This window comes from Natator depressus, chromosome 16, assembly GCF_965152275.1.
Source record: "Natator depressus isolate rNatDep1 chromosome 16, rNatDep2.hap1, whole genome shotgun sequence".
NCBI lineage: Eukaryota > Metazoa > Chordata > Testudines > Cheloniidae > Natator > Natator depressus.
Window position 1 is genome coordinate 13,785,030 of NC_134249.1, and position 25,628 is coordinate 13,810,657.

Here is a 25,628-nt window from a genome sequence, read left to right on the forward strand (position 1 = left end):
GCCTCCAGGGGCACTCTGGGGGCCAGAACACAGGGATGTGACAGATGCGTAAATAAGCCATCACTGCTTCAGAACTGCCCTGGGGCCTTGCTCAGAAGTATTTGTCACCAGGCAGAGCAGGTTACCTCAGCTGCTCTCCCAGGGGCCCAGTCCCCCTACCCACGCTGTGCAATGGCCTAGAGTGGGGCTTCATATGACCAGCTTTGAACAGGGCTGCTGCTGCCTGGGTAAGGGGGGGTGGTTGATGAGCTGAATCTCTGCCAGAGCTGACCTATACTAGGGTTTGTGGAATAGGTGATTCAGCGCCCCTCCTCCCCTGCAGTGGGGGTTAGGCCTCCTCCCGCCTGCCCTTCCCTCCTCTGGCCCCCATCTCCGCCCCGCCCCCATCTCAGCGCAGCTGTGGCCCGGCCCGGCCCCCTCCCTCGCGTGTTGCCCGGCGTTCCCATAGTGACACGCCCCGGCTCGCCCAAAGAGGGCGGGCTCTTGTGACGCCCCGACGAGCCTTGGGAGCTAATCGCGGCGGCGAGCCGGGGTCACGGGGGGTTTGAATCGCCCAATGGGGGAGCTGCGGGCAGCGTCCCAGAAGCGGACCCGGAAGTTCGGCGGCGGGTCCCGCTGCTGCTGCTGCTTGTCCTGCCCTTGCTGCTGCCCCCTGCCCCGTCCCCCCTCGCCCCGGCCCAGGGGTCTCCATGGCAGCAACAGCTACCGCCGCCTCGCCGCCAATTTCGAGGAGATCCTGAGGCGGCGGCTCCGAACCCAGCTCGGCCCCGCATGGTGAGGGGGGCTGGGGAGCCGGGGGGGGACGACGCTGGCTGAAGTGGGATATCGGGGTCCCCGAGCCCCCCGGGGTAGCGTGGACTGGCCAGGGGCACGGGGTCCGCACAGCCCATGCGCTGCAGCGGGTCACACCCCGCGGGCTGCTGCTGCTCTGGCACATCTGCCTTTCGGGGGTGGGTTTCTGTGGTGTCTGGGACGTGCCCTTTGCCTTGTGACTTCGTCCATCCGCCCCCTAAGGACTCGCTTTGTGAAGTTCCCCAGGCAGTCCAGACATGAGTCGCTCCCCGCCCCGCTCCGAAATCAGGAGATTGGCTTTAACAGTCAGGAAGCCTTTACAATATTTTTTCAGGCTTCAGCGTTGCTGTCTTATTTTTTTGAGCCTTTAGGGTTCATTATTTTCAAGCTTTTCTTTGCAACCATGTGGGCGAAATAAACTTACTTGTGAAAAAGAGATTCTTGTGAAATAACATGACTCCAGAAGCTGGGGCTTTAGGAAAGAAATTCTGTGAGGTAAAGTAACAAGAGTTAGTAATAGTGATTGCTGTTGGACAAGGAAAGCTCCTTTATTCTTCTAAAATATCTGTTCTTGCTGGCAAAAACAAAATGTGCTGGCTCTAATGAGAATATTGATATTGCTCTTAGTATTTCAAGGTTCGGATTTGAATTCCCTCATTCTTTTACACTGTAGTTGATGTAGGTTTTCTGCCCATTAATAGGGTTTAGTTACTTATCAAGACTGAGATAACCAAACGAACCAACTGTATTTACAGTCACTTATCTAACAAGAAGCTGGAGAAATTCTCTCACTTCAGCAAACTCTGTCTCAGTTTCTAAATACATATCTTCCCAGGCTGGAAGGATTTTTTTCCCCCTGTCTCTATAAAATATTTTTGCTAAAACTGTTCTGGTATGTTGTTTTCTTTACTCTTCAACAGACACTTTCACTCTGCAAACTTAATCATTTTAATGAGACTGAAAAATCTCAGTCTCTTCAGAATGATGATGGAAATCTTACCAATGTTAATTTACCTTTGATGATCACTGAGCATTTGGACTCTGCTTGACGTTTGGCTAATAGCTTTGGATATTACCACATTTATGCTGCAAGATTTTATAACGTCAATTATACTGAACTGTTGCTAAAACTACTTGTAGAGTTCATCAGCATGGGAAAATTTATTGGCAGAACTATAACGGTATAATTGTACCTATACCGCAATATTAATATTGTTGTGTCTCCCTGTGTAGACACTCTTATTTTGTAATATGAGTGTCTTTTTCTGGTTTCATTTGTGTTGCTTCCAAATTATCTTAACCCACAATAAACATCATCTATTAAGAAAAACTATCCTATTTCCACAGAGCTATAAGAACCTTTGTTAATTTATTATTCTTTTTCCTGCCATTTATCCATGTAGTCCTCGCTTCTTGCTGCTCTTTCCCACCAAATTGCAATAATGAGCATAGGGGGTCAATAGTGCGATGCATTTTGTCTTTTGCTAGTTGCAATGGTTATTTTGCTTATATGAAACTGTTTTATACCATTTGAAAAGCTGTTATGAGCATTTAGACAGTAGGAAGTTCCTGAGACAGCAGTAGCTAAAATTATCAGACTCCAAGGGCAGGAGTTGCAAGATGATGATCAGAATGATCTGACTTGAAGATCTAATAGTTTGTGACATGCCAGGGCTAGAAACATTTTGGAAAAAGAGAGTGCATATTGTTTTCAGGATCAGGAACATCTGGTAAGCACTGGTCCCAAACCACTGGTCAGAAAGAATAAAAAGTCTTTCTCTTCTATGGCCAATCCACCCTGCAGAATCAGGTGTCTGACACATGATGCACCTTAAAATTAATTATCTAGCATAATGTGTGTATCATACCTGAAAATCAAAGTACTTATTTTAATCTTTTTGTTTTAACATTTCTTGTGCAAAGAACACTAAGGCACACTCTTTTATAGAGTGGTTTTTAGGTATTTAACAAGTTTGAGTCAGGATGTTACCTTTCTACTCAAGGAATGGGAACCTTAAGGAAACTAGCATCCTCTCCTATTGGTAATCTATTTCATATTTTTGCCATCAGGTGTCCCCCCTCCATCAAAAACGAGAGAACTGCAATCTCAGCACAGAGAAAAGTGTCACAAGAAACTGATAATCTTATGCTAACTGTAAGTAACTGGGATTGGAATGATGTAACTCTCTTTTTTGCTGTACTCAGGTTAGTGGTGCTACTTTTCTTTTATAAGAAGGAAACTTTTACACTTAAACTGTGCATTGATTACTTTGAATTTGTTTTCATACCTTGCTATTGCATGTTAAGTGCATAATTAATGTGGAAATAAAATACATGCATCATTTATGAGAAATAACCTGCAGAGACAAATATAGGCCCCAGTCCTGCAAGCACTTACACATGTTTAACTTTAAGAACTGTGAGTAGTTCCATGGAAATCAAGGGGACTATTCAGAATGCTTAAAATTAAGCACAAGAATGTTTGCAGGATCAGGCTCGTATGGCACCTCTGATGGATTCCTTTTAGTTTTCCCAAATTCTTTAGTTTGGTAGTCAAAATAATGGCCCTGTTGTAAAATTTCTGCTCAAAATCAGATGGTGTTGCTAATCAGAGCCCTTGGCATGCTCTAAGACCTTGAACTCTGGTGACTCTTACAGACACCCTCTACCAATACAACACTGTCTTTACATTGTCTGTACCATCCCTTGTCCAAACAAAAATGAAGGGCCAGATTCAGCCATGGTGTAAATAGAAGCTTATGGAGTTATTCCAGATCTTACACCGAAGCTGCATGTGATCCAAAACGGCAGGTGCTACTGAAAGGAAGCTCAAACTGTGGCCTAAATACCTTGACCCATCTCAGCAATTGTAGCTGTCTGGGGACAGGTGGCTAGAGGCAGTTGTCCAGTTTGACTGGAGCATAGGGAAATTTTATTATTTCCAGTTTCCTTATTCACAGGTTTCCTTTCATTGTATTGCCCTTTCCCGTTTGTCGGAGAAGAACCATGAAGAACCGTTCCTCATCTCCCCCTTTGCACGTTCATGTGGATGAAAACACCCCTGTCCATGTCCATATAAAAAAGGGTCAGAAAACAACACCTGCAAAAAGCCAGGTAGGAGTGTGTAGTTGGGTGTTTGTAAGGGCTACAAACCAGAAAAGTGAAGGGTCCTAGAAGCACCACTGAATGTTCAAGGTCTGTTTCTACCGCTTGAGGTCTGAATAAATAGATAGTAGGTTAGAGAAATAAGACTGATTGACTTCTTAACTGCATTCATTTCAATGTGAATTTTCAGCAATACTTTTAAGTAATCTTTAGAAATTGAAACTGTATCTCATATGGGTAATATACGTGATTTAGTTTTATATTTACATGTATAGTTGGGTTACCATTTGTACTTCTTTAGGGCCTTTATCCAATGGTCTTTAAAGCATTTTACAAACATTTAGTTAAGTTTCGAGCTACCTCTCCCTCTGCCATGAGATGTGGAAGTACACTAGCCATTTTACAGATGGGCAAACTGAGACACAGATAAGTGGGTTGTCCAGAATCATACAATCAGTCATGACGGAACCAGGAGTAAAACACATTCCTTTGCTCTAGCAGCTAGACTTTCCTGACACCCTTTTTTTGCTGAGGAAAACCATACTGTATTATACAGTTGCTTTTTAGACACCTAACACATTTTGACTTAGGGCAGGATCCTGCTTGTGTATAAAGTGTATAGAAGTCCTGCCCCAACTTAACATATTTTTTCTGGGTTAACATCTTGTCAAACTACTGCCCATTCTCTGATCATCCCTTTGTCTGGAGGAAGGGTTGTTGGGCAGATGGTAGCTGGACATCCCAAATTCCACCTGGATCAGGTTAAGTGAAATATTAGATTTAAAAAGACTCTGGATTGAAGTCATCTGCTGGTGCACAGACAGCTTTTATCAGTCTGGACTATCTTCTCTTGAGCATTGGCCGAGAGGATCTAGCAAGTAGCCTTAGATATAATTGATTAGCTGGTAATGGTGGCTAGGTTTCAATTACTAGTTGGAGCGGGTGAAATCCTCTTCCGAGGTCGAGGTCATTCTTGAAATGGAAGACCCAAAAGGTGGTGAGTGCTAGCTTATTGTTCTTTAAGAGTCTGCAACAGTGTTACTTTGCCCCCCTCTCAGTTGTTAACTGTGTGTATGTTGCCACTAGTGAATATTTTAATGGGGTATGCCTGATGATACTCAGCTATATGCTTCCTTTGCTTTTGGACCACCTGACTTTCTGATCACGCCTCAGAATTGTGCAAAAGCGTCTGCATTTTCATTTAGATTAAAGAAGCTTAAGATCAACCCATATAGGAGTGAGAATACCTGTTAGTCACAAAGCAGGCAAAGTGATTCTAGGATCTTAATAGATCAATCCCCCCCACACCCCAACCCCTCATTAATACATCATGGCTACTGTTTGAGAGTCAGGTCTGGGGGATAGGGAGGATCCACCTACTTTGCTCTTCCTGCACAGAAATAGATGTTGTGGCAGTGCTTTTGTGTGTGTCCTCTCTTGCCCAGAAAGACTACCTTTTTCTCTCTAACCTTGACCTCCCTTCTGTCATTCTCTCTGAGTTGGGCTTTCTCAGTAGGCCAACTCAAGCTATTATGACTATATGTAAAATTATAATCATCTGGGTGAATGGTACTCAGCAGCTAGCATACTTCCCCTTAGGCCACCCAAGGCTCTCTCGCCTGAGGTTTAATTGGAATTGGGCTTAAGAACAGGAGATTCTTGGTTGAGGGACCTCTGTTTCCCCTTAATTCCTGTGATATCTGATGTCCTTCTGTGGTTGTCTTTTAAGGTTTGGTTTAAGGTCTTGGCCTTATTTTCTTATGCTCTTGATCCTTGGAATGCTTTTTGTCCCAGTCCTCTTGATTTAAATGTTGTCACTGGGCCCAGTTTGATTTATTTCATGTTTGTAATGTCCAGCATTCCAGGTACTGTTTGTAATATTGGTGCTTTATAAACTAAGACATTAAATAAACCAAAGAAATGAAATGAAAGTAGGTTGTCACTCCAATCCTGATGTAAAATTTTGCAAGCAAGCAAACTCCTCCTCAAAATGTAAAAAAGGACAGACCTGCTTTAACACCAGCTAGATCTATTTTCACAGGGTAACCAAGGCCCTCGTTGCATCACAAGAGGCAGAGCTACAAGTGATGTCATAAAGGCCCTGTCTGACAAATAGCAAGAATGCTTTCATTTTGGCTATATGCTCTCCTATTTATGCAATAAGTTTTTCTTGTGCTTGGCTTTGCTTTGTTCCTCCAGCTGCTGACTCTCCTCTCTGATGTACCATGTGAAGCAGTCTGTGGTACTATTGTAAGAATGATGTCCTGCCATTTGACTTTTACAGCATTAAAGGTTTAAATGATTTTTTAAAAGTCTTATGAGGTTTATTTTGTTTTTCTCTCTCCTTCAGCCGAAACACAAACAGAAAATGAAAGGGGATACCGTGAATGTGCGCCGAAGCGTTCGGGTGAAAACCAAGGTCCCCTGGATGCCCCCAGGCAAAACATCCATCCGGGAGTCTGCCTACAAGTGGGAGGTATGGCTTTTTAATTGGATGGGTTGGACTAAGAGATGATCACTAGATTTTTATCTTACTGTGGGATTGGAGGGAGCAGGTTGGAGGGTGCTAGACTGTAGTTAAGGTGACCACTACCACCTGGCAGTCATTTTAAACATCCAATATTTATCTCTGGCTTTTAGAAACTTATTTGTACAAATAGATTCTGAATGGGGGATTCATCATGTGCCTGTTTCGTCTACAGCTATCTGTCACTTTTTCCTCTTTCCCACTCCCACCCCGATACTGCAAGGCTGGAGAAATCCCCCTTCATTTATTCCTTTTCTATTTCCCTCTCTAAAAGACCTTACCTTGGGGCACAGTTCACTTTACAGGCCACTATTGTCTGTCATAAGATTTCTAGAAAGGCGTGTATTGTGCCCCTTTTCCCACCAGGGCTGAATGAGCTGCCCACTCCCAGCTTCCTTCATGACAATCAGACAATCAAGCTAATCCCTACATGTGCTGTTTTGGTGGATTTGGGAGTATTTATTTTTCCCCATCAAGAACCTTTTATAACTGACTGAAACAGGTTGAAGTAGAGAGGATTATAGCCTGGGTATTTTATCTTGCCCTCATTAGGATTTTTTTCAGAGATGTGATTCGATCCTAGATTGGTTTTGGAGATGCTAAGGTTACAACATTGCATGTACCTTTTAAAAAAAGCTATGACTATTACATCCCCACCAGGGACCAACCCATCGCTTGGAAATTACTCCTCCAGATTCAGAAAAACTGCTCTCGGTGCTGCGTCTGAGTGACCTCTCTACAGACGAGGAAGATGCTATTCACAGCAAAATGAACAAATATGAGAAGAAGATAGATAGCCTGATGAATGTAGTGGGGACACTGAAGAATGAGGTGAGACCACCAACTAAAGGCTCACAGGGGGTAATAGGGAGGGGCTTGCAAAGTGATACTGAAAGAGGAAACTTGGCAAGAGGATGCTAAAGACTGGGGTACAGTGATGAAGGGCAAACGGATGCTCAACTCATTTGTTACATTTCTTAGAGGCCAGTATGAATGAGTTGAAAAGGGCTTAGCTACTCTGATGCGTTGTTTACACTTGCGTTGTCTGCTAGCAAGTTGGATTTCGGCTTTCATTCAGTTTAGCTATATCTCAACTACAGATTAACAAGAGTCTTTTTTACTTATGTTAAAATGAATCATGGAACATGGACGACTCTTTGTCATACAAGATGATGCTTTGCCTCAGTTTCTATGTGTAAAGTCTTGTTCCCACCAAGGTCCTAAGCCTAAAAGATGTTCCTCCCTAAAGGTAAAAGTATTGTCTTACCACATGGACCCATAGGCTCTCAGGGTTGTCTTGTTGAACAATATATTCCTCTTGGCTCACTACTGGAACTTACGCTTCAGTGACGCAATGTTATCCCATGTAATCTAAATGGCCTTCAAGTACTTGTCAATATTTTAACAGCTGTCCCTTGAGAGTCTGCATATACAGAATTTTAAAGTGTAGATTTAATGTGATGTCCAAACCCTCTAACAGGCCCAGCATGGTGCGGGCAGACCACAGGCATTTTCCTTTCTTTCAGCTTCCCCCAGAGCAGGCAATATATCCCAATTATATTACTATGTAACTTTGTTTGGTTTTAATTAAAAATCTAAAAACCTATAATCAAAAACAGGACTTCTGAGTTAGGTAGACTGTTATCATCATAAGTAGTTTAAGCCTGTCCGTGCTCCAAAAACAAAAGTCAGTTACATGATAGGGTAACTCAAATGTCTAAACTCAAATAATCACACCTGAGGACAACAGGGCTGAGCTGGTCCCTTGGCTTTTGAGACGTACAGTGGGAAGAACACACAAGTGAGGGCCCTGGCCTGAACGGCTAGACGGGCGGTGTATCGCAAACTGTGTTAATGACACAATGGGCTTAAACTGCAGCAAGGGAGGTTTAGGTTGGACATTCGGAAACATTTCCTAACTGTCAGGGTGGTTAAGCACTGGAATAAATTGCCCAGGGAGGTTGTGGAAATATCATTGGGTATTTTTAAGGGCAGGTTAGACGAACACCTGTCAGGGATGGTCTAGATAGTGCTTGGTCCTGCCATGATACAGGGGACTGGACTAGATGATCTCCCTTCCAGTCCTATCATGCTATGATTACAAACAGTTGTCCTCCAAACCAGTTACAACGTGGTTTAAATGTAAATGGGATCTAACCAGGCTAATGTTGTAGATATAACATGAAAGTATAATCCATGTCACCAGTTTTAACCTTAATTAGACAGGGGAACACTAGGCCCTTCTTCTATATTGAGTAAAGGCAGTACGTCTGGTGCCTTGGTTAAATTCCAGTGTAAGGTCTCAGTCTACATTCCTAAATATCTTCAGCAATTTATCTGTAGCACCGTTTCTCGAACGGGTCTGCGGGTCCATAAGGGTACCCCAGGGGGGTCTGCTGGCTACGTTGATCAGCTCCTTCCCGTCCCTCCCTCATCTACTAAACTGTTGAGGAGCATTGCTGTGTGCTGTTAACCAGCTGCTGCATTTCAGTGGTGGGGGATCTGAACTATCTGTAATGCCGTAAAAGCACCTTGACTTGTGTAAAGCTCTATATTCATAAAAATAAGATGTCCTCCTTAGGCCAAGACACAGAAGCGGGAAGAACAACAGCAGATGGCAAAGCGTCTCCTTGAGGAGCAGAAGGATGAGCTAGATGAAGTCACACAGGAGCTGGTGGAGACAGAACATGAGAATACCTTGCTCCGACGTAACATTGAGCGCATAAAGGAGGAGAAAGATCTTACTTTGTAAAGAACTTACCGTTTAACTCCTGTGTGTACATGTACTATAGTGATGTTTAAAGAGCACTTGTCTCCTTTATAAAAACATTAACAAATTTAATTCTGGTTAGCCCCAGGAGTATAGGGCTGAGTGGCACTGCAGAATTGGCGTTCTCCTTCCTTATATCTGCTTCCTGCCTAATGGTGCAGTGAAACCCTCTTTCCTCAGTGTGACATTATTTTTGCCTAGGGATCTCATTGTGGTGGTCGAAAAATCCGTCTCAGCCTTCCTGAGGCAATTATTTGGAAGCAAGTAATGTTTTAGCTCATTCTGTTACCCATTTTCACTAAGTGGGGACATAGTAAAACATTCATATTTGATTGTGAGTCATCATCTCCCCTCTTCCTCCCATCATACTAAAGTTTATATGGAGAATAAATCTCTGAATCTTTCAGAAGAGCTTTATGAATAATTTTTAAGGCTTGTGAAGGGCTTTGAGCCCTTTATGAAGGGTTTCTCTGAGTTCTAGTTGTCTGTGTTCTCTCCAGTTTTTTAGAATGTCCAGCTTCATGTTCAGCTGATACCATTTTGGAGGCTTATTTCTGGGGGGGTGATATAGGTCCTTAGGACTGTTGATATCCAGGATAAAAGGTGTTGTGGTTTAGTATTTGGTGGGGGAGGTTGCTCTGAGAGAACCCCAACATTGGCCCCCTCTGATATTCCCCATTTGATAGATGAGCTTCCAGCAAGTACAGGAGGATTGGTAGGGTCTGCTGATCCCCACCACAACCCACTTCCAAGACTGAAAAGTGGTACATTTCTAGTATTTGTGGTTTATCTTTTTGTTTGGGAGGTTTTATCTGTTAACCTCTAATCAGAAACCCTAATTACAATGCTTCCTTTAAGGATGACCTCACCAGTGCAGCCTGGTTATTGCATTTGGCTATCCATTCTTCTGATAGCTGTGTTCTTCTTGCAGAATGCAGAAGAGGCACTTGCAGCATGAGAAGGAGTGTTTGATGTCCAAGTTAGTTGAGGCGGAGATGGATGGAGCTGCAGCAGCCAAACAGATTCATGCGCTGAAGGATACGATTGGGAGACTCAAAAATGTAAGTGATGGCATCGTCCACCGTAGCATTTGATGTACTGCCACGTTGCTGTTCCAAGAGCTGTCACAGAATCACTGGTTCAGAGGTTGTCAAGGGAAAGTGGAGAGGTTTCTAGTGCTTTAATTGCTTGATAGGCCTTTGGGCACAGAAGGTACTGAAATCCAGATTAAGTTAAATCTGAAGTCATTTTGAATTTACAAATGGGAGTTTATCAGCCAGCATCTTAACATCCCACTGCCCTTTGTGGATGTGACATTGATGTTCAAGTTGTTTTGTTATGCTCTGTGTTTATATTGTACACATCGCTCATACCAGACTCTAGATACTGAACTGCAGAGAAATATGGCCATGTCTTTCTTTTTTTAGGAGAAACACATGACCAGCTCAGACGTTAATACGCTGACAAGGCAAAAAGAGTTGCTGCTACAGAAATTAAGCACTTTTGAAGAAACCAATAGGACGCTCCGGGATCTACTTAAAGAACAGCACAACCGGGAGGTGAGCAGTGCTGCATGTTTAACTTTCCCTGATTTACAGGAGACAGCATGGGCTAGTGGACTGAGACCAGAACTTGGAGTCAGAACTCCTGAGCTCTAATCCCAGTTCTGCAACTGACATGCTATGTGATCATGGACAAATGCTTCACCTCCCTCTGCCTTGGTTCTCCTAACTGTAATATAGACCTTACCCCTCCCTTTTGAGGCTCAGATAAAGTTTGAATCCTAGTGTGAAGATGTTAACAGCTCGGAGTGCTAGGCAAACTGCTGGAGTGATAATACTTCAGTGTCATTACTATTCCTACTGCAGCTTGTTGAACACGTGCTGCTTTGGTCAAAGGCAGGTCGGTGGCAAAGTACTTCCTCAGCCACCCATGATTCCAGTAAAAGGAACCAGCAAAGGTTTGTGTTTGCCCAAAGTGGGATACATTTGCAAGATCTTAGTTTGCCATTGTGTATTTTAGTATCCCCTTTGACTGGGTTAAAGGAGATGGGAGTGAGGAAGTGTTTCTGGGATGGGAATTCTGAGGGGAAGAGGGTTGAAAATGAAATTGTTGGCAGGGTTGACACCTTTTAATGTTATCTGAGAGTTGCTGCTTGAGTGCTGGCATAGATAGATATTTTTCTCAGGTCCATCTTAAATTGGAAGGCACATTTTCTTGGGATTAGGACATTGAGGGTGGCTTTGGAAAAAGCTTAATGAGCTCTTGTTTCTTCATTCTCTTGTAGAAAGATGCACAGAAATTGATGGAGCAGCAGGGGTTGCTGCTAAAAAGGCTGTCTGACTCGGATGCAGAGAAAGCGGTAATGCAAGAGCAAAAGCATGCTTTCAGTATATGGGGGAAAAAATGAGATTTACAGTTTATTCTTTAAAACATGGGTGACCAATTGTGATATATATTGTAGCGGTGCCATTTAGCCTGATGGAGAAAGCTACATTGGCCTTTTTTTAACAGCTCCTTTTTTCCACTGCTGGCAACAAAGTCACTTAGAATCTGGGTGGTGTTTGTCTTCCAGAATCTGAAGATGAGGCTACAGGAGAAAGAGAAGGAGGTGGAAGATCTCATCAGTCAAATACAGACAGAAAAGGTAGTTTCCCTTTTCTATTACAACCTCTCCTTGAACACACATGAACCTTCAAAACTGTAACAAGGGTCTGGAATTTGAGGCAGCTATTCTGAATTAAGGCATTGCAGGTCCTGCTTTCTAGTGTGAACTGGCAGATGCCTATCTAATCCCCACATGGAATTGCTGATTTATTGATAACGTCCATCACAAATACTTCAGGCAACAAATGTGAAATGATAGATGTCACCTCAGGACTGGCTATTCCTAGGGTTTTTCCAAAGCTGCTATTGCACACTTTGCTCAGGAGGGTCTCATAGGGCTTGGAGGCAGAGCTCAGTTAGGTGCCTTGCTGCAGCAAGTCCTGATGGGTGATCTCCTTTTGCTGGGAACCATCAGCTGCCCATGGCCTCAGGTTCTAATGTGCCCTGCCTCCCCCTGGTTCCAAGTTCCTATGAAGCAGATGGACACATGGTAACACTGGCCAGAGTGGAGTGTATTTTGGCTCAGAGCAAATCCTTGCAGGCTGGTCAACCAGGGTGACTGTGGGGTCTAGACTCCATGCCAGTTTAGAAAGAGGGGGATCCCATCCTGGTACACTTGAATGGAGAGAGGGATCCGTGAGGGTGCTTCAGGGAGTGGGGGAGAAGGACAGGGCTTGTGGTAGTGGAATAGGGAATATACCATTCATCAGCACCGTAATGCAGAATACTGGTTCTTGGGGTGCTTAGAATTACTGTAGTTTTCTGTAAACATTTTGTTCTCATAACTCTCTGGACAAAACTGCTGGATTCCAGCAAGCCATGGCTCTCCCCTCAGAGCTTACACACTCTAGCTAAACTGGGCAAATTTGACTGACATGTCTTGCCTCCCTGCCCCCATGGCTAAGAAAATGAGTCTCCGAGAGTGCTCTTTCTGGCAGATCCTGTGATAGCTGGTGGTGGTTGTTGAAGCAGAGGCCTGAACTGCTGCGTGGTGTGAAATGTCCCATCTGCTTCGATGCCTGGGAAAACGACACTTAGTCCTATTTGTTTCATATTTAGGATCAAGCGAAGACAGCATGCGAACTCTCCAAATCCATGGAAGCTGTGAGGGGTCATTTACAAGCTCAGCTGCGAAATAAAGAAGCTGAAAATAATCGTCTGGCTATTCAGATCCGGGTATGTTTTCGGTATTCACCAGGCCATTCAAACTGATCAGCTGATTGCACTGAAGAAGAGAGTGGCAGTCATTGACTATGCCATGCCATGCCCATCCAATAATGAAATGCATAAGCTGGCATCACTTATGCCATTGTTGTACATTTTCTTCTGTAACTTTGATTGAGAACTAAAATTCTTTTTTCACTTGTGTGAAGTGAAATCATAAACTTTAAGGTTTAATTGTCTCCAAGTAATTACTTGTTACTTTAGATTTCCCCTCAAATTAGTTATGTGAAATAGATGGTTTCTGCTGAACCACATATCAGGAGGGATGGGAAACTATTTAACTTGCTATCTGGGGAAAAAGAAACTCCTGCCATGGGTCTCTTTATCTGATTGCAAAGACACATGTTTGTTTCACTGTATCACTGGTGATACCTATGATCAAGGGTCTGGAACGGCTTCCATATGAGGAGAGACTATAAAAATGAGGGCTGTTTATCTTAGAAAAGAGACAACGAAGGGGGAATATGACAAAGACCTATAAAATCATGAATAGTGTGGGAAAAGTGAATAGAGAAGTGTTGTTATCCTTTCACACAATACAAAAATCAGGGGTCACCTGATTAAAGTAATAGTCAGCCAGTTTAATACAAACAAGAGGAAGTACTTTTTTATATAAATGCACAGTTTACCTGTGGAACTCATTGCCATGGGTTGTTGTGATGGCCAAAACTATAACTGGGTTTTAAAAAAAAGAATTAGCTAAGTTCACAGAGGATAGGTTATTAGCGAAGATGGTCAGGGATGCAATCTCATGCTTGTAGTGGCCCTAAACCTCTTGACTGCGAGAAGCTAGGAGCGGAAGGTGGGTGGAGCACCTCAACCACTCTGTCCTGTATGCTCACCCTGAAGCTCTGGTACTGGCCACTGTCAGAGACAAGATACTGGTCAAGATGGACCATAGTCTGAATCAGTATGACAGTTTTTAGGTACTGAGATGAAGAAAGTTGCCTTGGGTTATCTTGATGAAAGCTGTGTGTTAACTATCTCTGTAATTTTAAGAAAAAGGCGCTATACAGGTATGTTCTTCTATACAATGAATTATCAAGGCAGATACATTTCAATTGAAAGGAGATAACTCCTATGTAGAACAAAAGATTGCTAGGTCTATATCTACCTTGGAAAGCCTCAGGAAAGATGACTTCATTGCTGAGCAGAAGTATGCCACACACGGTGGAAAGAAAATAATCTTGCTAAAATCTGTCCTTACATACAGCAATAAATATTGGGCCTAGTGTAAGGATGTGCAGCTTTGTGGTCAGTAGAATTGCACTTGCTTAAACTAGGTATTAGATTGAAATACACTGAGCCAAATGCAAAGAGTTCAGAGCTTACCTTTGTTTGGTTCTGATGTAATAATAACCTTTACATTCTATACTAAGACTAGAAATATTGGAAATGACTGCTATTTGAGTCTTCTTGAGACATAATTCCTGAACTGGTTCCCAAGACGTATTACCCTTATTCATTGGTTTTAGGACAAGAGAATGAGACACCTCTCTTAGCATATGTTAACACTGTGAGTGAAAAGGTTAAAGGATCTATCATAACTTATAAGTTGCACTAAGAGGAACCAGTTGCTGCCTCAGGAGTGAAATTTGGCAGCTGTGTTTATCAGCACACAGAAACACTACATGCTACTTTTAAGACTGGGAGTTTGGCATCTCAGCCCACCTTTTCCACTGCAAGAATGGTTTTCAAGATCCTTTTGTATCTCATCCCATGAATTAAGTGGACCAAGCTACAGTAGGAATGGCAGACTGAACTGAGATTATTTAGCTCCATGATGGACCACATTGATAGATGGCTTATGTCTACCTCTCTCCTTGGCTGCTGGGAGATAAGTTGACCCTCTTGACTGAAGATAAAGCATTTCACATAGAATGTGGGTTTTTTTCTTTTCCTTTCCAGAATCTGGAGCGCAGTGGGGCTCAGCATAAGGCGGAGGTGGAACATATCATGGAACAGCTAAAAGAGCTGAGGCAGAAGGGGGAGCGTGATAAGGAGGCCCTGAAGAAAGCCATACGTGCACAGAAAGAGCGGGCTGAGCGCAGTGAGGAATATGCAGAGCAGCTGAATGTACAGCTAGCAGAAAAGGTAGTTGGTCCTGGGGAGGAGGGAAAGAGAATCCTTTAGAGTCTCTGTCTGTATGTGGGCATATCCTTGACTTCTGATACCAACCCCAGGGCGGGAGAGCTGCTTTATCTAATGAGATTTATTTTTGTACTGGGGCCTCAGCCCATTTGCACCGCATTTAAAACAAAGCTATTTTTTCTCAGCTGTCACTGTTCACTGCTCCTTCCTTTGAACAGGATCATGTGATAAACTAGCAGATCTGATCTTCTTCAGACTTCCTTCCTACCTTTAGAGCCTGCTGAGGGAAATGGACAAAAGGTTGCAGGGCCTCGCTTTGCTTTTGTACTTGTATGCTGGTTCAATATTGAGCTGCTTTCAGAGTTATGCATGGAATTGGTAGTTGACAAAGAAAATGTTCATAGTGGCAAAGGGGAAAGAAAGTAGGAGTAAAAAATGGGAATTTATTTTGGCAGAGGAAATCATTGGGGAAAGCAATTGGAGCAGAGACTATAAATAAATAAGACACCTAGATTTGCCTTTGGGGAAAGGGGATTGGAGGATATAGCAAAAGCAGGAAGGCTGGGACTAGGACAAACCAGAAAAGCTCAGACATTTTAGACCACTTGTCCCTTTCCTGTTCTTCAGTAATTTGTGTTCTTTTGGGGTTATCTCCTCTGTCCAAGGCCAATGCAGGTTCTTAGCTATGCTTTGCATTCCTAACTACTGCATTTGTTGTCTTCAAAGAGGAGCCCCTCCTCTCTCTGCCAGTATGGCTGTGAGCTGACAGCATCATTTGAAAATGTTATTTGGCGAGGACATGGAGTGGTAAAAGGAATTAATGTTGTTTTTCAAACCGGACTACTGTTGAGCGGAAGTATTATCTCCAGAGTGTTTGATATTTGTTGCTACCGTGGCGTGTGCCACTTTTCACATCACTGTTGTCCTGTGATGATTTTTTTTTTTTTTTTTTTTTGTCAGTCTTGCCTCTCTCATTCCACATCTTTCTCATGTTGGACAGGACAGTTATGTTACTGAGGCATTGTCCACTCTGGAGTCCTGGAGGAGCCGCTACAACAAAGTAGTGAAGGACAAGACTGACCTGGAGCTTGAGATTGTTATGCTGAACAGGTAAGAGCTCTGGCATGGGGAGCCAGCATGAATGGAGCTGGGATACTAGTTCAAGAAGGGACTCCTCAAGTCTCCAGGTTGGAGCATAAGTACTCAGTTGAAAGCTAGAGCCAGCAAGGTCTAGTGGTGAAAGGGTCTGAGAGCCAGGAGGTCTGGCTTCTACTACTGACTGCCCCAATGATTTGTTGATTGTCACTTATCCCTGTGCCTGCTGCCCATTCTGTAAAATATATATACTTACTTTTCTTTGAAGGATCTCAGAATGGCTCACAACGAAAGAGACTATTTAAATGCAAAGTAGTTTCATTAAGGCTGATCTGTTTTTGTGGAGCTGGGGGCAAAAATTGTCAGTATCATCACAGTGCAGTTACCAAAGAGAAAACTGAGCATAGGAGCAAGAGGGGGAAGTACCATATTAGCAAGGGGTGCCAAACCTATGGCTCGTGGGCTGTACGTGGACCACCAGAGCATTTCATAAGGCCTGCAGCCTGCTTCAAAACAATATACTAATGGCCAATTCATTCATGTTTTGTTGTTATGTTTACATCATTTTAATGTACACAAGTCTGTAAATAGACAATAGTGTACGTAGGTTGTTTCTATCTAAATGCATATGAGACAAGCTGAACTTAAAATTATAAATCAATACAGGTGACTTTAAATCTTATTAAAATACGTAGAATCTGTTTGGCCCACACAAGACTTGAGGTGCTTAGGTTTACGTGGCCCTTCTGTGTAATAAGGATGGGTACAACTGCATTAGCCTATACAACTCGGATATAATGTATCAGTGCCACTGCAATGAAATGCCAGCAGCCCAGTAACATCTGTGTGCCTGTTTTCCCAAAGGGAATGGAGCAGCAGAAGAAACCAGAGTGAAGTTTGTATAGCCAACCAGTAGTGTGTGCATGCATGAGATGTGGAGGGAAAAGGGGGAGTAAAGAAAGGATGTCTTGTTCCTGAAGCTGAATTTCAAAGAACAAGAGACTTTTTTCTTTTTTGTCATTTAATGGTTAATTTCACCTCCTGCATGGCAGCCGTATTACAGACTTGTTGGAGCAGCAGACCTCCATGGAGGACAAAATGCGGGAAGACAGAGATGCTCTGGTGGATAAACTGCACCGACAGGCCACAGAGAGCACGTCTTTCAAAATGGAGAATGAAAGGCTGAAGGTCAGTTGAATATCTAGGCGTTTTGTAGCTGAAATGTTAGCATAAGGGAGAAGTTGTAGTGAGCAGCTGCTACCCCTGTAAGTCCAGAGAGAAATTATCTCCTTTGATCCCATTTGATGTCAGATCAAGTTGTGTTGGAAACCTTAAGTGTAGCTGGATTGACTGTATTTTCAGTCCTGTGTTCCATTGTTTGACTTGGGTGAGGTAGGCTGAAATTTGTGAAGAGAGGAACATATAAGGTTTGTTAGGGGAGGGGAAGAATAGGCTTTTTCTACCCTCTGATTCAGTATGTGGGATTGGAGATATGCTTACCTGTCTGGTCTCCTGGATGGTATATTGTGTCATCTATACAGCTGGACAGGGAACAAAAAACATATCTTTAGGGAGAACCACAGCCTCCAAAATAGAAAGATGCCTGACATCCTCTCCAGACACTTACATAACCATCTATGGTATGGTAGGTAATGTACCTGATTATCCCTTTAAAGAAAGCTTCAGTCCAAATAAACCAAGCATGACGCTGATCCAGTGGACACAGCTCATTTAAAAGTGTTTGGAATATGATGGAACAACTGTCATGCAGATGTAAGGCCATGTTCTCTGCTGGCATACATTGGTGAAGCTCACAGCCCCTGCTCTAACTTAGCTTAATGTATACGGAGACAACTTAGCCTGCTCCAAGCACGGCCTCTTGAATAGAAGATGTCTTCTCCATTCAGGCTACCATGGTCCCAGTGGAGGAGAAGCTGAACCAAGCTCAGATGGAGGTGCAGCAGCTCAAGGCATCTCTGAGGAACTATGAAGGGCTGATTGAAACCTACAAGTCTCAGGTATTTTATTCAACCCTCCTTTTTCCTTCCCTCCTCACACAAATTTGTTTTCTTCCTTTGCTGTTGTGGTTTATTCTCTCATGCCTTAATTCTGTTTGCTAGCTATTAGATGATGCTCTGTCGTCTTACTTTTCTGGTTTTCATGGCTCTAATAAAATCTATTTATGCAAAAGCTTTTATAGGTTATTCTGTTCAAAATTCTGTAGGCAGCCACCTGCTTTGTTCTGGACTGTAGAAAACTTGCCTCACTCTGCACACTCTGATCACCCATTCTGTTAGCAGAAGCTGAGTCCATGTGTAAAGATCTTGCTCAGTGTATAAATTGTCTAGAACTGATCTTGGTAATTGTCACTTTAAGAAGCAAATCCAGAAGTAAAATGTCTAATCCTAGTCATACCTTCTGCGGCCCTTCCACTTGGCTAGTGCTATTCCTTTGCTGCCCCTGCTGAGATCTGGGTTTTGTGGTGGTGGTAGGGAGGAAAGGCACAAAGGGGGAAATCTTTGGAGGACAGCACGAAGAAGGGTGAGAAGGCTATAAAAAGTACAAAGGTGGAAAAGCTCCACAACTTGGGGTGGGGGTGTCCAGAGGTTCACAAGAATCCTGCTACTGGATCTCAACAATTGTAATTGTGCCAGCGTGTAGCAATCTGTGATTGAAAACCCTAACATAGTCATGTGCCAATTCTTTCTGTGCCCAGGTATTGAGAACCCGAATGGAAGCCGATGAGGTGACTGTGAAACTGGAGCTTTGTGACAAAGAGAATAAGACACTAAAAGATGAAATGAACAAGGAGATTGAGTTGGTAATTATTCCTTTAAGAAAACCTGGACCATTAAATTGGTACATGGCAGCCACTCGGGGCTGCACTCCTTTCTTGGTATAGTCGAAAACAAATGTGCTTGGACTCTGAGGGAGATAAAAGATGTCCTCCAGACAGGTTTGCCTTTTCCCCCATCTCAGCTCAAGGGAGAATGGAAATGCAAACTAGTGTTTATTTTGCCAAGTGCATTGAATTTTCAGAATGTCCCATGAGGGGCCTTGTCAAATACATAGTGTCCATTTGAGGTGGTGCCCTTCACTGGGGAGAGGGTTGTTCAGAGTCATTAAGTTTAAATTGTGCATCCTGTCTTTCAGTGGTTGTCATGGAACAGTTGTTCTCAAGAATACTGTATACATTAATAAAACTCAAGCCTGGATTTGTAGACATTCGCACCCTGTGGGAATCTGAGAATCTAAGTGAATGTGTCTTGGAATAGAGGAAGGAATCTGCATTACAATGAGCAGTTCCATTGCTGGCCAGGCATCTGAGATGCCCTTATTGCTGGGAAACAGAGATGCTCTGGTGGACAGATAGCAGCAACCAACTCAAAAATTGATTAGCCCAGACTCTTCAGAAATGTCTGAAATAAGGTCACATGTTTAGTTGTTTTTAACTGACCACTCTGTCCTTCCATTCCTCTCACCACTACAGGCTCGGAAGCAGTTCCAGAGACAGCTTGCTGAACTAGAAAAGCTGCCCGAGATCCTGAAGATCACGGAAACAAAGCTGGCAGAATGTCAGGATCAGCTGCAGAGTTATGAAAAAAAGAACATGGACCTTTCTGCCATGATTACAGATCTTCGTCAGCGGGTAAGGGACTGGCAGAAAGGACCCACAGCTGCACTGTCTGCAAGCCGGGGACCAAGATGAGTTTCTAGTCGCAGGAAGTTCAGTCTTTGCCTCTGTACTCGTCTCTTTTTGAAATGATTAAAACATCTGCACTGCAAAATAAAGATGTGTGGCATGTCTTTGTTTAGGGAGAATAGTAACTTAGCTGGTGGCTTTCCTTGCTATTTCAAGGCTTTCTTTCAAACTGCTTAGTTGCAGAGTCTTACTGGGTCTTGAAGAGCTGCAGAACCCAAAATGCATGGTGTCTCGTTCATTTCTGTCACCCTGATCAACTTATTGGCTGCCTCTCTCTCATGACCATCTGCTCACAAATGTTGCTCTGCTTTTATTTTATTCCCCTGCCTTCCTGATGCCATGCCAACAGGGGCCTTGAATGATTCTGTGGCCTACGCACTTTGCTTTGATAATCTCATGCAAATCATTAGCTTTCTCAGTATTTCAGGCTCTGAATTCTTCCCGGCCCTGTTACCACACACAAGCTTCGTCTAATCTGCATGCTTCACTATGCTTGCAGGTGGCTGCTCTACTGTCAAGCTCTTATGGCACTGACCACTCATATGTGGTGTGGAAAAATTCTATTTAATGATGGGTCTAAACATTACGTGGAGGAACTACACAAATTTGACATGTGGCTTTTTGCTGTTTCACGTACTGTTGCCTCCATTTCCCTCTCCACGGCTTTCCAGAATTGTGAATTAAGGTGTTATAGCTGTGGGTTTCCTCCTCCCCAAGAACAGCACCCATTTGAGGTGGCTGGTCTTGGCTTTGTATTGACCTCCTACGTAAGGTCTGTTTTCTGTCATTTTAGATTGAGTTCCAGGGAGACAAAATGGAAATGACAAGAGAGAAGTATCAATCTGCCCAGGAGGAGAACAAGCAGCTGATCTTGAAGCTAGAGGAGCTGGAGAGGTTAGAATATATAACTGGCCTGCTCTCCTTGCCTGACTTCTTTTTCTCCTCGTTCCTTTTTCAAGGCACTAAGGCAGCTGCTGGCTTGCTTGTGTACCTTTCCATCTCCCTGAGCCTTTATGCATTTAAGAGCCTTTGTAGAATTAAATCAGAAAGTTAGGTGGTCTGGCCTGCATAAGTTTGGAATGCTTCTGTAGAGAGAGTGTTAACTTTTTTAGTCAGGAAAACATCTCAGAAGGACTACTTCTTCCCCCATCCCTTTTTTTTCCCCTCATGAGCTTTCAAGTACTTGCTTGTTCTGGCCAGGTTGGAAATACTCTGTGACTGTCCTTTTCTATGTTATTCCTGGTCCCTGCTGAAATATGGAAGTGCCAGAGACATGAGCATAGGAAAAATTAGATTTACTTGTATGTAATCAAAGAAGGTTCAGGTTGGCTCTTATTCTGAGTCTGTGCCCACCCTGAGTCTTCAGTCTGGTATTTTGTCTTAAGTAATCTTAAGAAGAAAAATGTTCATGAAATTTTCTTCTGTGTGGGCCACTCTGAAGTCCTCTGCAGGCACACTAGAAAAATCAACAAGAACAAAGGGCCTGGTCCCACACCATTGGCTCTTGGAGGAGCTTCACTGAAATCAATGAGAAAGGGCAATCCATAACTGTCCACTGTGGAGTTTCTTACATCTTCCTCTAAGCATCTGGTACTGACCACCGTCAGAGACAGGATATTGCATTAGATAGGCTACTGGTCTGATCAGGTATGGCAGTCCTTAATTTCCTGTATCTCTGTGTTTCTACACTCTTTCATTGGTGATGCTGTGGTGAGGACAGGTCAATGAGTATTCTCAGTATGCCCCCCATCTTGAAATTATTTGGTGTTAGAAGTGAAGTGTGAAACTCTGCTTGGCTCAGAGGTCCTGACTTTAGAGGGGAAGTTGAAGATTGATCTGTCCCCTGACCAACCAGTGACCTGAAGGAGAGGCATATTGAGCCAAATTGTATTTAATGATTAATAAAATTCTTTGTCTTGCTGTCTCAACCCAGGAAACTAGAGTCGACGGGTGCACAGAACATAGAGTTCCTTCAGGTCATAGCTAAAAGGGAGGAGTCTATCCATCAATCCCAGCTGCGATTGGAGGAGAAAACCCGTGAGTGTAGCTCCTTGGCTCGGCAGCTGGAGATGGCCATTGAAGATGCCAAAAGACAGGTTAGTAACTCCTTGTCAGAGTAAGAAAATGATCAAATACAGTGAAACTCTCGAACTACAGGAGAGCAGGTTACCAGCTGATGGAAGGGGATACCTCTACATTCCATCACCAACCTTCTAATTTTGCTTTCTCTTGCTGCATTATCTGTAGGAAGCAGAAGCAAAAAAATGAAGTTGGTACTTTGTCTCCAGTAGGCACACACAAATGGAAGGAAAAATGCTAGACTCAGATGCTCCTTGTGTTTGCCGGAATCGTACAAAAATATGTCCAGTCCTCCTCGAAGGGGGAGGAAGTTATTACCATAGCAGAAGCAAAGCATTTTGTATGGACAACACTCTTGCCAAAGCAAAAAATTCATTGCCTTGTTCCTACTTGTAGGTGGAACAAACGAGGGACCGAGCAGCATCTAGAGAGAGGGCAGCCCAGTCCAAGATGTTGGAGTTGGAGACCCAGCTGAGCCGGACGAAAACAGAACTAAACCAGCTGCGTCGGAGCAAAGAAGATGTGAGTGTTTTTGGAGGGGATGTTGTTGATAAATTAGCAGCCTCGATGCAGCAGTAAGAGTCTGTAATCCCATGTCCCATCAGTGTGCTGAAGAAATTGTACAGTAACTTTGTTGCAGTGTATCTGTGTCTGCTGTGATGGTGAAACACACTAGTGTGCTTGGTGAAGTATAAAGTGTGGAGGAAGATGTAGTTTTTGCCCCAAGAGGCTTACAATCTAAGTCACATACATGGGGCCTGATTCTCGTCACTTATACTAACAGTTTGAGTGGAGCTACTCCTAATTTACACTGGTGAGAGGAGAATCAGACCCACCATACTATTCAGACAAACACTACATCAAAAACCTGGAGAACGGAAGGGATCCAGACAGTGCAGGTATTGCTACATTTAGGGGGGAGTTATTTTTCTCCCTTTCATCACCTTTGGATGTACAAGAGAGGGGCTGAGGAGTGTTTCCCTGCTAGGGGAACGATTTTGTTCTCGTTGAAGGGGATCTTTTACATTTGGTCTCCCATTTTCTTTCCCTGTTTCCTTTAGCCCTGGGATTGGAAGAGGGCTGACCTACAGCAGGTGATAACCTCCTGAGTTTCTTCCTAGAGAGTGGTTCCGTTTTGTTTTCAACCATTAGTTAATCAGAATGTTAAGTTCCTATTCTGATTGGCTGTGTTATCTTGAGCATTTATATACAAGTTGATGTGTGGGGTTGGGACTGAGTGAAATGAGTGATAGACTTTTAGTGTTAAGTGGTGTGTGTTGCAGTGCCATATTCGTAAAAATCCCAGAGAATGATAAGAGTTAAGACTAGCATGACTAGAATGAAAAATCTCTAGCCTTCAGCCCTGTGTTTTGTGTCTTCTTCATGCAGTCAGAGCACCGATACCAAAGCCGTCTACAGGATTTAAAGGATCGCCTGGAGCAGTCTGAAAGCACCAACCGCAGCATGCAAAACTATGTCCAGTTCCTCAAGTCCTCTTACGCCAATGTCTTTGGAGAAAGTGCCTTATTGAGCTCACCTATCCGTTCCCGATCTCCTCCATGATAATAGTTCCCTCCCTGTCCCTCTGCTATTGAGAGGTACAAAAAGGGGGCCTTATTTCAAAGCCATATCTTGTGCAGAAAACTGGTTGGGATTTCAGAGTCCATATAAAGAGAAGTCTTCCCCGCATTCTTGTTGTGTGGGTGAGATGGAGCTGCAGTGGTGTACAACAGAAAAATGGGATAGTTTTCTATCTGGAGATTTGGCACTGCAAATCTGGGTTGGAGTATGTGGGGAATGCTTTCCTTTTCATCTCCTAATCCCCCAGTGGTTACTTCTCTTGTAACTAACCTGGTGGTCTTTTTAATTAATCATATTAGATATTTTTTATTTTTGTAAGAGTTACATCTCTTCCTTTTTGCTCTTCCTACCTTATGTTCTTTTCTCACACTGCAAAGATCATGTTTGTTTTTAACTCTCACATACTGTGTTGATACAGCTGACCAATGGGGATATTGGGAGATAGTGCCACCAGTACAAGTGTGAACCCAACAGTGATAACTAAGTGACTGGAATCCACGCTGAGAGTGGGTTACCTCCTGATCATCCACCCTTTTTTATAAACAATTTTGTACTGGGAAACAATGAAATTGTATCTTCTGAAGGTTTCTCACCTGATTCATGAATACTGTCTGATCCTTTATCGTTCTTGAGTGTGTGGTTGGTGTGTGTTAATGCTTCTAATCTGCATATTTTCTGGATGACCTTTTCCTCCCAACAGCCTGATCCTGCATTTCTTGCACATCCCAGGGTCTGAGTCAAAGCCATTTGCAGTCATGGAAAGAGTCACATTAATTTCAGTGGGTCTGGAATCAGGACCCCAGTCCAAATACAGTGGGAGCTTTGAGTCAGCTGTAGGGGAAAAATAAAATAAAAAGACAGACTTGATGCTTGGCTTTGCCTTCAGAGCCAGCCTGCACATACTCCTGTGATGTGAGGTCATCTCTGGCATGTGAAGAAATGTCAAGGTCTGTGGGCTCTACTGTGTCCTCCAGTAAGCAGCTGTTCTGAAATATAGTAAACATTCATTTCATTTCAACCACAGCTGTTTGGCTGGGGGCTTTTTGGTGTTTTTTTGTTTGTTTGTTTTAAATTCTGTTTATATGAGATGCAGTAATCAGTGGAATGTTTGATAAGGGATTTCTATGTTTCTTTTAATCAGTATTTGAGAGTTCTGTTTTAATGTGTAACTTAAAAAAAAAGGTGCTATGATAAAATTATTAAACTTCAAAAGTTTTAAAATGTGTGGTGTTTCTGAGGTTGACACTTCATCTTGTAAATTGCCTCATTGTCTTTCTACTGTCGTTCCCCTCCATCATGCTTCTGGTGTTTTGTAGGAGCTAATGTCTCAAAGGAAATTCATGGATTTTTTAAAAATTTAATCTTATTTTAAAGATCAAAACTAATACACCTTTGAACCATCAGCACTGGTGCTCAAAATACATAAATTTGTTCATGAGACTAGGGATAATGCTGCAGTTGCTTGAGGGGAAATGAATCCTTACAATAAAGGGAGGAGAAAGCAGTCTGCACTAGCCTTCACTGATAGTCAAATGTATGATAAAATCAAGAAAATCAGTTCTTAAGCTTTCAGTTTTTAGCTCCAGCACAAAATACCATAGTCCTGTCATTCTGAATCGAGAAGTGTCAAGGTCTCAATTGCCCATGTATCCTAGACTTTGAATTTTACATTTGCCAAAGGCAGCAAGGAAAAAAGCCCTTTGTGTCTTGTGATTTTAATAGGGTTCAGTGCTTTTCTCTGTTCTCTTGTGTTGTGGAAAATGAAAATGTTGGCTCCTTCATACGTTCCATGTGTTGCAGCTTCCTTGGTGTTTGTATGTCTCTTCAGAGACAGAATGATACATAGGCAGCCCTCTTGGCTGAGTTGGCTCACTTCCGTAAGCATGCAGAACTCTTGTTCTGATGCAGCTGAAGTCTTCCATGACTGTAAACCTCCCAGCATTATTTTTGAATGAATCCCTAGTCTATCACTGTTCTCTCCCACAGGAACACCTAGCAGTTGGGGTGGGATTTCTAAGTACTGCATCTGCCTCTGCTGTATTGCATTATCATTC

General features: G+C 43.1%; 1 protein-coding gene across 3 annotated transcripts; it reads left to right on the top strand.

Moving 5' to 3' along the window:
- The first annotated feature begins 556 nt into the window (after positions 1-556).
- ODF2 (outer dense fiber of sperm tails 2) lies at positions 557-24,726 on the top strand. Of its 3 annotated transcripts, none has more exons than XM_074973604.1 (21): positions 728-774; positions 2,863-2,947; positions 3,753-3,906; positions 6,248-6,373; positions 7,085-7,255; positions 9,006-9,172; positions 10,126-10,255; positions 10,622-10,753; positions 11,482-11,556; positions 11,770-11,841; positions 12,861-12,977; positions 14,934-15,119; positions 16,117-16,226; positions 17,264-17,399; positions 18,119-18,229; positions 18,928-19,032; positions 19,702-19,860; positions 20,708-20,808; positions 21,848-22,010; positions 22,390-22,515; positions 23,383-24,725. In XM_074973604.1, the coding sequence occupies exons 3-21, from the start codon at positions 3,799-3,801 to the stop codon at positions 23,554-23,556; spliced, it is 2,469 nt and encodes an 822-aa protein (XP_074829705.1). In that variant the 5' UTR covers positions 728-774; positions 2,863-2,947; positions 3,753-3,798; the 3' UTR covers positions 23,557-24,725. The 3 variants fall into 3 exon arrangements, with proteins under 3 accessions (XP_074829704.1, XP_074829705.1, XP_074829706.1); XM_074973605.1 differs by having other exon boundaries at positions 737-774; positions 3,795-3,906; XM_074973603.1 differs by lacking the exon at positions 3,753-3,906 and having other exon boundaries at positions 557-774; positions 23,383-24,726.
- Positions 24,727-25,628: the final 902 nt, after the last annotated feature.

Bases quoted from the DNA above. Each gene is read 5' to 3' on its own strand.
- ODF2 (XM_074973603.1), top strand. From the start codon at position 557: ATGGGGGAGCTGCGGGCAGCGTCCCAGAAGCGGACCCGGAAGTTCGGC. The intron at 7,256-9,005 runs GTGAGACCACCA...TGTCCTCCTTAG, and splicing joins TGGGGACACTGAAGAATGAG to GCCAAGACACAGAAGCGGGA. The intron at 9,173-10,125 runs GTAAAGAACTTA...TTCTTCTTGCAG, and splicing joins GAGGAGAAAGATCTTACTTT to AATGCAGAAGAGGCACTTGC.